The sequence below is a fragment of the Salvelinus sp. IW2-2015 genome, linkage group LG30 (genome assembly GCF_002910315.2).
Source record: "Salvelinus sp. IW2-2015 linkage group LG30, ASM291031v2, whole genome shotgun sequence".
In the NCBI taxonomy this organism is placed as follows: domain Eukaryota; kingdom Metazoa; phylum Chordata; class Actinopteri; order Salmoniformes; family Salmonidae; genus Salvelinus; species Salvelinus sp. IW2-2015.
The window spans coordinates 8,813,069-8,822,779 of record NC_036869.1 but is presented as its reverse complement, the minus strand read 5'-3'; the positions used below and the strand labels follow the sequence as shown (position 1 = coordinate 8,822,779).

The 9,711-nt window shown below is 44.4% G+C and overlaps 2 protein-coding genes across 3 annotated transcripts in view; one reads left to right on the top strand and one right to left on the bottom strand.

The window, feature by feature from the left end:
- Window positions 1–1,195: 1,195 nt before the first annotated feature.
- On the bottom strand, window positions 1,196–2,849 carry LOC111955161 (replication protein A 14 kDa subunit). Its single transcript, XM_023975272.2, has 4 exons — window positions 2,459–2,849; window positions 2,139–2,213; window positions 1,818–1,929; window positions 1,196–1,484 (listed from the first exon to the last, which is right to left on the bottom strand). Exons 1-4 carry the CDS (start codon window positions 2,630–2,632, stop codon window positions 1,402–1,404), a joined length of 444 nt encoding a protein of 147 aa, XP_023831040.1. The 5' UTR covers window positions 2,633–2,849; the 3' UTR covers window positions 1,196–1,401.
- Window positions 2,850–2,864: 15 nt separating this feature from the next.
- The window catches only part of LOC139023313 (UBAP1-MVB12-associated (UMA)-domain containing protein 1-like), a 44,885-nt gene continuing 38,038 nt past the window's right edge, over window positions 2,865–9,711 (top strand). The window contains exons 1-2 of one of the 2 annotated variants that reach the window (XM_070436212.1): window positions 2,865–3,042; window positions 3,351–3,453. In XM_070436212.1, coding sequence (XP_070292313.1) covers window positions 3,369–3,453 — 85 coding nt within the window. In that variant the 5' untranslated portion in view covers window positions 2,865–3,042; window positions 3,351–3,368. Of the gene's footprint in view, window positions 3,048–3,350; window positions 3,454–9,711 lie in introns of both variants that reach the window. The other variant, XM_070436211.1, reaches the window with a different exon arrangement.

Below are 9,711 nucleotides of genomic sequence, written 5' to 3'. Positions count from 1 at the left end.
ACTGCACCTGTACATAGCTTATCTGTAAATAGCCCATCCAATCTACCTCATCCCCATACTGTATTTATTTATCTTGCTCCTTTGCACCCCAGTATCTCTACTTGCACATTCATCTTCTGCACACCCTACCATTCCAGTGTTTAATTGCTATATTGTAATTACTTCGCCACCATGGCCTATTTATTGCCTTACCGCTCTTATCCTACCTCATTTGCACATGCTGTATAAAGATTTTTCTACTGTATTATTGATTGTATGTTTGTTTATTCCATGTGTAACTCTGTGTTGTTGTATGTGTTGAACTGCTTTGCTTTATCTTGGCCAGGTCGCAGTTGCAAATTAGAACTTGTTCGCAACTAGCCTACCTGGTTATATTAAGAATAAGTAATACTGTGATAGTGTTGATGGTTATTTAGTCCCTACCTCACCACCTGGTGGTAAGAAGTGTGGTTCCAGCAGTACAGGAGCTTGTGTTGAACACTTTGTATCAACAGAGTGCGTTACAACACAGCCATGCATGCAGTAGACTAGAAGATGGTGGAAAGCCATTTTCAAGTCAGATTTGAAATACAGTATATATTGCAGAGACCCCTCTAGCTCAGTGACCAACTATATTCAGCCGCGGACCAATTTTTTCTTGAGCGGAGGGTCAGAGGGTTGGAACATAATTACAAATCATTTGTAGACTGCAAACTGACCGCAAGAAGCGGATTTGCTGGTATTTTTAGTCTTGTCAAAAAAACTAAAGTGCTCAGAAAACTTGGAGGGGAAAATATATACATTTTCATTTATTTAGGCAAGTCAGTTAAGAATAACTTCTTATTTACAATGATGACCTACTGCGGCAAAACCCTAACAACGCTGGGCCAAGTGTGCGCCGCCCTATGGGTGAACCAATCACAGCCGGTTGCGATACAGCTTGGAATTGAACCAGGGTCTGTAGTGACGCCTCTAGCACTAAGATGCAGTGCCTTAGACCCCTGTGCCACTTGGGAGCCCACCCCCCAAAAATGTTTGACTAGCCAGATGCTTTTACTGTTTAGGGCAGCCCTCATAACCCTCGCTGTTCAAGTTAATTAACTAAGGAGTAGACCCGCTAACGAGAATATTATAAACAGTCGAGGCAGTAACTTGGTTGAGTTAAGATAATAAAGCTTGATTTTAGTCGAGGATGATGATATCAAACAAATTGAGACACGGCTTATTTGGGGTTTATTAATGAATCTTGTTGTAATGACTAACACAGACAGTTATAAAAGCATTCATTTTGATTTTCCATATGAAGAAATATAAGAAACTGTACATATCCATTTAACACTCATATACAAGTATATTTAAAAAATGGCAAACAAGATCATGTTGACAATGATCTTTAGGAAGTAATGAATAAGTGCAAAGTGCTCATCCACTGGTGGCTATTTCAAATGGATAGTGCTGGGGGAAATCGTGGATGACTTTCAGGACATCATTGTACAGCTCCAGGTCTGGAAAGAAAATACAAATTAAAATGAAATGCTATTAGTTAAACCATTATGTGAAGAAAATAGAGATGTCAAACCAGTTGAACACAGTCTTTGCTATGTTTAAAAGTAGACTGCAAGAGGTCAATATCATCAAATACTGTGGGGCGACATCCTAGAAACACCATCATCAACAATAATTAAAATATGCCAAGACCACCATTATTATTACACATTGGGAAGAGAACATATTTTGTTGACTTTGTTGCAGGAAGTCACCCTGCTGTGTATAATGTCATTTAGCAGTCTAACTTTGAGAACACATTCCCTTTTCCACAGGAGAGATTATGTACTTACCGAAAGGAATGCCTTTGTCTTCTCTGAGTATGTTGTATGCAGAGGCCATTATTGTCCCTTTGTTGGACACCATACCAAGCACCTCCACCACCCCGCTCAGCTCCTCATCAAGCTGGGGAAAAATAAACAATGTTACATCAGGCAATATACTAAACTCAAGTACAATGTTCACTTTCAGTTGAGTGTTGTCTTTGTCAGATATTTGTATTCTCAATTCCTAGCAGATAGCTACTTACTGTTCAACCAGTCTACTGTAGCTAGCTAGTTAGTTAAGTCTTGCAACTAACGTTAACGTTATAGAAACGCTGTGACTGTACTTACGGGCTCGTTGAGTTCCACTGATGCAGACTTCCCTTCTCCGTCCGAAAGACTGAATGATTTTCCTGTTGGGTGGATCTGTCATAGACAACAATGAATTGCGATTTCGTAATGCTGTGTCGAATTCCATTGCCATTTCTGGCCGTGTAGTCTGGTGTAACGTTACCACCACGAACCTTTCGTCAAGATAGGACCGCCATCCAAATCAAATTGTATTTGTCACACGCGCGGAATACAACAGGAGTCGACTTTACAGTGACACTTACTAGAAAACCATTTTATAGTGCTGAACTAACGGTGGACCAATAACACTAGCATATTACCTTCTCAACGCGTCCAACGAAGCAAATCGGCCTGCTGATATATCGAGACAGCATATCAGAGTTAATCCTGGCTTTTTGTAACTCGAAAACTGCCATTTCGAAAGATTTTGCTGTGCACAATTTGTAGCTACGATTGTATATCAGACAAGCAGGTTGTAGCGCGGGAAATATCATGTATGACGATGTTTCCGCATTGTTCTATGTTACATMCTTTCCCAGGATACAAGCTCGTATTAATTATCGTCTCTCATATTAATATTGAAATGCCAGCTGAAGGGATACTTTTATATAAATAAAACTTCAGTCATTTAAAAGTTTAGTATAATAACCAAACACCAGAATCCAAGCGATATATTGCGGTATAACCATTGTAAAACGGATCAGGATTAGATCATACTCGACATTGTTTCTACACGGACCATTTATAGGACAGGAATGACCGGAAACACATAAGACACAATAACAACAACACACGGGCCTATGTCTAACTAGCTACACGAAATCGAAGTGAAATTGCATAGATAATCTAACAATAGCAACATTTTATGTTACTTTACTCAACTTTTTAAAGAAACGAAACACTGGTAAGGTAAGTAATTTGCATTTGTTTGATAAAAACCGAGCTAACTAGGCGTTAGAAAGAGCCGCTAACGTTAGCTCGCTGGTCAAACGTGACATTTGATACTTCGGAAGTTACAATGATATCAAACTGAAAGTCACCTTGTATTTAGTTATGATATTACAATCTATGATCAACTTTTAGGCATAGTCCTAGGTTCTACATACATAAAGGTAACACCAGCAGAATGTTTACTGCATTTTATCATTCCAAGTGTCGTGATGATGTTGCCGTATGTGGTCTTACTTACAGTTGTTTTCCTCGCCTTTGCAGACAGCGTAAGGAGTCAGTATGTTCAGTTTTTTCGGACATCGTAATAAAGACTCTTCCAAGAAGTCATCGTCAGAGGGGGATACAGATGGGTTCGTGATAATCGGTGAGAAACACACGAAACTTCATCTTGCTGAATTTGTAAGAGTGAGAAATGTAAATCTGCTATAGGCACTCAACGTCTACATGCTCAACAGAACTTTGAGGTTTCAGGCCATCCTACTGCTCAGTAGGCTCCTGTCAGTTTGTAAACCAACACTCACCATCTAACAAGTTGGGTGGAACACACACACAAAGTAATGCTGTGATTGTCATTCAATCCATGAAATGTGTGGATTCCACAATGCTCTTCTGGTTGTACAAATCTTGTTTCATAAATCAATGTCTCTAAGTGGCGGCTGGGTCTCTCCTGACCACCTACTGATATCACCCAGAACAATGCTTTGGGGGTTGTGTCTCAGATAGTTGCACACAATGTTGTCATTGTGACCAGTACTACTTTATTATAAAATTGTATTTTAAATGTTTCAAATCGCTGTACACTTTTAGTCAATAACATAGGCCTATATTTTGAGTTTCTTGTTCCTTTTTACATTTTATATGAACCATTTTTTATCACCAAGACTAAACCCTGAACCTCTACTTTGTAACACTAAGCTTCAAAAAGAGTTTCAGTCCACGTAAACTAAAACAAAAATATAAATGCAACATGTAAAGTGTTGATTCCARGTTTCATGAGCTGAAATAAAAGATCCCAGAAATTTTCCATACACACACAAATCTTATTTTGTGCACAAATTTGTTTACATACCTGTTAGTGCGCATTTATCCTTTGCCAAGATAATCTGGCGTATCAAGAAGCTGATCATTACACAGGTGCACCTGTGGGGACAATAAATGGACACTCTAAAATGTGCAGTTTTGTCACATAACACAATGCCACAGATGTCTCAAGTTTTGAGTTTGAGGGAGCGTACAATTGGCATGCTGACTGCAGGAATGTCCACCAGAGCTGTTGCCAGATCATTTAAGATCTCTACCATATGCCACCTCCAACGTCGTTTTAGAGAATTTGGCAGTACGTCCAACTGGTTTCACAACTCCAGACCAGGACCTCCACATCCGGCTTCTTCAGCTGCGGGATCGTCTGAGACCAGCCACCTGGACAGAGGATGAAACTGTGGGTTTGCACAACCGAAGAATTTCTGCACAAACTGTCTGAAACAGTCTCAGGGAAGCTCATCTGCGTGCTCGTTTTCTTGACTGCAGTTCAACGTTATAATTGACTTCAGTGGGAAAATGCTCACCTTCGATGGCCACTGGCAAAGTGTGCTCTTCATGGATGAATCCCGGTTTCAACTGTACCGGGTTGATGGCATTGTGTGAGCGAGCAATTTGCTGATGTCAACTTTGAAGAGTGCCTCATGGTGGGGTTAGGGAAAGTGGGATACCTAGTCAGTTGTACAACTGAATGCCTTCAACTGAAATGTGTCTTCCGCATTTAACCCAACCCCTCTGAATCAGAGAGGTGCTGCCTTCATCAACATCCACGGCACCCGGGGAACAGTGGGTTAACTGCCTTGCTCAGGGGCAGAACGACAGATTTTTACCTTGTCAGCTCAGGGATTTGATCCAGTAACATTTTGGTTACTGGCCCAAAGCTCTAACCACTAGGCTACCTGCTGGTTATGTTTTGGGCAGGCATAAGCTACAGACAACGAACACAATTGCATTTTATCGATGGCAATTTGAATGCAAAGAGATATCATGATGAAATCCTGAGGCCCATTGTCATGCAATTCATCCGCCGACGTAACCTCATGTTTTGGCATGATAATACACGGCCTCATGTCGCAAGGATCTGTACACAATTTCTGGAAGCTGAAAATGTCCCAGTTCTTCCATGGCTTGCATACTCACCAGACATATGTCACCCATTGAGCATGTTTTGGATGTGTACGACAGCGTGTTCCAGTTCCCGCCAATATCTAGTAACTTCACACAGCCATTGAAGAGGAGTGGGACAACATTCCACAGGCCACAATCAACAGCCTGATCAACTCAATGCGAAGGAGATGTCGTGCTGCATGAGGCAAATGGTGGTCACACCAGATACTGACTGGTTTTCTGATCATGACACTACCTTTAGGTATCTGTGACCAACGGATGCATGTGAAATCCATAGATTATTTAAATTGACTGATTTCCTTATGAACTGTAACTCAGTTAAATCTTAAATTATTGCATGATGCGTTTTTATGTTTTTGTTCAGTGTAGTTTTAAGTATGTCACCAGCATTGAATAATGTCTTTCAACACTTCCTTGAGGTTGAGATGAACCTGAAATTAAAGTAAGGCATTGCACAACAGTTTTCTCGTGCTCATGGGCATGGTAATTTTGCATAACAATAAATGGGCATAATATAGGATTGCTACATGCTTTACTGAAAAATGAAGGTAAATCCTGCCAATTTTGAAGGTCCAATGCAACAACCTCCTTTTAGTACCTTTTCAAATAATGAAAATGTTATTGTAAGTCAGGAAGTTCCCTCCCCCTCTTTCCTCTACCAGTAAAGAGCAGTATAATTGGCTCTTTAAAAAACGGTGTTGACTGGGAGCGCTGCTGCTGGACCTGGGTTCAAATACTACTCCGTCATTTCAAATACTTTAGCTGGGCTTGATTGGGCTTGCCTGGTGCAATGGAACCAATAAAGTAGTCACAAAAGTGCAAATGCAACGCATCTGGCACTCCAGACAGGTTAAAGCTAACGCCAAACGTATTTAAAGTGATTTCAAATAGTATTTGAACCCAGCTTTGGCTGTTGGTGGAGCAGTAGACACAGATGGTCAGGAGTTGTATGTTTCTCTTGGCAGACAGAGAGCCAGTCTCAGAGCCAGCGTTTCTTCCCAGATAAAGTAGAAAGAGTCTGACTGAGCTCACAGACGTTCTAGTGTAAACCCAATGACTGTGCTCTGTTTAATCACATTCTCTGTTCAAAGACGCCAATGACTGTGCGTGTGTTTTTGTAAGGAAGGAGGGGCTCAGTCAGATGGCTGATGAGGAAACCAGGGAGTTTGAAAGGTGAATCACCAAAATGGAATTAATAGATTTACTCTGGGTGTAATGAATGTTGATGGGAGTTGTGGTAGTGGATTTCAATTAAAGTACAGTTAGGCTAGTTTGTCCAGCTGCATTGAAAATGAACATTCATAGACACTTTTCTGTAGATAAAAAAAAAAAAAAAAACATTTTAAATAGTTTTTACTGAATAAACTTTTATTTTTTAATTATCTGTGAAGGTTAGTTACGTGTTTTCCCTGAAATGTGCCATTCACATTTGCTATTCGCACCACAGCCTCTTTTCACGCTCTTTCCTGGTACTGATGGCTCCAGACCAAAGGGAGCAGATGTTCTTACAAAGCTGATCTGTGGGGCTCTGTCTGGGTCCGTATGGCAGGGGGCATATCATCTGTCTGGGTCCGTATGGCAGGGGGCATCAAGCCTACCACTGTGAGATGTCGTCCGCAAACTTGATGATTGAGTTGGAGGCGTGCATGGCCACGCAGTCGTGGGTGAAAGGGAGTACAGGAGAGGGCTCAGAACGCACCCTTGTGGGGCCCAGTGTTGAGGATCAGCGGGGTGGAGATGTTGTTACCTACCCTCACCACCTGGGGCGGCCCGTCAGGAAGTCCAGTACCCAGTTGCACAGGGCGGGGTCGAGACCCAGGGTCTCGAGCTTGATGACGAGTTTGGAGGGTACTATGGTGTTAAATGCTGAGCTGTAGTCGATGAACAGCATTCTCACATAGCTATTCCTCTTGTCCAGATGGGTTAAGGCAGTGTGGTTGCGATTGCGTCGTCTGTGGACCTATTGGGTCCGTAAGCAAATTGGAGTGGGTCTAGGGTGGAGGTGATATGGGTCCTTGACTAGTCTCTCAAAGCACTTCATGATGACGGAAGTGAGTGCTACGGGGCGGTAGTCATTTAGTTCAGTTACCTTAGCTTTCTGGGGAACAGGAACAATGGTGGCCCTCTTGAAGCATGTGGGAACAGCAAGACAGGGATAAGGATTGATTGAATATGTCCGTAAACACACCAGCCAGCTGGTCTGCGCATGCTCTGAGGACGTGGCTGAGAATGCCATCTGGGCCTGCAGCCTTGCGAGGGTTAACACGTTTAAATGTTTTTACTCACTTCGCTGCAGTGAAGGAGAGCCCGCAGGTTTTGGTAGGGGCCGTGTCAGTGTTCAGTATATTGTCCTCAAAGCGAGCAAAAAAGTTATTTAGTCTGTCTGGGAGCAAGACATCCTGGTCCGCGACAGGGCTGGTTTTCTTTTTGTATATGTGATTAACTGTAGACCCTGCCAGATACCTCTTAGGTCTGAGCTGTTTGACAAATTTGCGAGCTGAGCCCTTTGTCTCTTTATAAATCTGCCTGGCAAACTTAGCTTGTGTTTGTTGCTCTTGCCGAGGAGAAAAGCTTACACTGTTTGTATTCCGGGTCACTATGTTCCGGTCACCTTGCCCTGAGTTTAAAAAGCAGTGGTTCGGCGTTCTTTTCAGTTTGCGGTTCGCGACATGCCTGCATCAATCCACGGGGGAAATATCATCTGTCCTGGGTCCGTATGGCAAGGGGGGGGTATCATCTGTCTGGGGTCCGTAGAGCTAGGGAGGGGTATCAATCATCTGTCTGGGTCCTTATGGAAGGGGGGGGGGGGGTGTATCATCTGTCTGGTCGTATGTAGGGGGGGGTAATCATCTGTATCTGGTCCGTATGGAGGGGGTATATCATCTGTCTGGGTCCTTATGGCAAGGGGGGGGTAATCATCTGTCTGGGTCCCTTATGGCGGGGGGGTACAATCTGTCTGGGTCCGTATGGTAGGGGGTGAGAATCATATCTGTCTGGGTCCGTATGGAGGGGGGGTGATCATCTGTGCGCGGGTCCTTATGGCAGGGCGCATGGAGGGGGTACTATGCTTCTGGGTCCGTATGGGAGGGGGTAATCATCTGTCTGGGTCCGTATGGAAGGGGGTGAACATCTGTCTGGGTCCGTATGGCAGGGGGCATGCATCTGTCTGGGTCCTTATGGCAAGGGGGGGGGGGGGTATCATCTGTCTGGGTCCGTATGGCAAGGAGGGGGGGTTGGGGGTATACATCTGTCTGGGTCTGAAATGGTCAGGGGGATATCATCTGTCTGGGTCCTTAAGGGGGGGGGGGGTTATCATCTGTCTGGGTCCTTATGGCAAGGGGGGGGGTGGGGGGGGTGTTATCATCTGTCTGGTCCGTATGGAGGGGGGTAATCAATTGTCTGGGTCCGTATGGGGGGGTAATCATCTGTCTGGGTCTGTATGGCAGGGGGAATATCATCTGTCTGGGTCCGTATGGAGGGGGGATATCTGTCTGGGTCCTTATGGCAGGGGGCATCAATCTGTCTGGGTCCGTATGGCAGGGGGGGCATACATCTGTCTGGGTCCTTATGGCAGGGGGCAGGGGATACATCTGTCTGGGTCCTATGGCAGGGGGCATATCATCTGTCTGGGTCCATGGCAGGGGGTGATCATCTGTCTGGGTCGAATGGAGGGGGCAATCATCTGTCTGGGTCCTTATGGCAAGGGGGGTATCATCTGTCTGGGTCCTGTATGGCAGGGGGGGAATATCATCTGGCTGGGTCCTGTATGGCAAGGGGGGGGGGGATTCAAAATCTGTCTGGGTCCGTTATGTGCAAGGGGGGGGGGGTGTGTATCATCTGTCTGGGGTGTGCCGAATGGTAGGGGGGGGTAGATCATTTTTTGCTTATGTAGGAATATTTCATTTTCTTCTGGGTCTCATGAATTTGGGGTATGTCTGCTGGTCGTATGGTATTTGGGGGAGTATTTCATATTATCATCTGTCCTGGGTTCCCTTATGGAGGGGACTATTATGTAGGGTGGCCAAAGGGGGTAATCATCTGTCTGGGTCCGTATGGAGGGGGATGATCATCTGTCTGGGTCCATGGAGGGGCTATCATCTGTCTGGGTCCAGAACGTGATCATTGGTGCCACTCCTATTTAATTCTGCTTTCTACTTCCCAGCCATGCTAGCGCGTGCAGTGTGGAGTAGGTTCAGGCTTGACGGCTGTGGGAGAGAAACCCTGCCACTGAGGGATTTTCCGCCTGGGATTTAAGGGCCAGGCTGGCAGCAGGAATCCTCTGTGGCCCTTTTTTCTCGGGCCTCCATCCACACTTGGTTATTTGTCGCTCGAGAGAGAAAATCGTCTTGGGGAAACGACGCGCTCAGGGCGAAGAGAAGAGCAGTGCATTTATATTAAAAAAATGTGCGATAGTTTTAAAAAATGATGCCCGTGGCGTCCCCACCACGCACAGACA

Bases quoted from the DNA above. Each gene is read 5' to 3' on its own strand.
- LOC111955161 (XM_023975272.2), bottom strand. From the start codon at position 2,632: ATGATATTTCCCGCGCTACAACCTGCTTGTCTGATATACAATCGTAGC. The intron at 2,214-2,458 runs GTAATATGCTAG...TGTCTATGACAG, and splicing joins TCGTTGGACGCGTTGAGAAG to ATCCACCCAACAGGAAAATC. The intron at 1,485-1,817 runs GTAAGTACATAA...TTTTCTTTCCAG, and splicing joins AGACAAAGGCATTCCTTTCG to ACCTGGAGCTGTACAATGAT.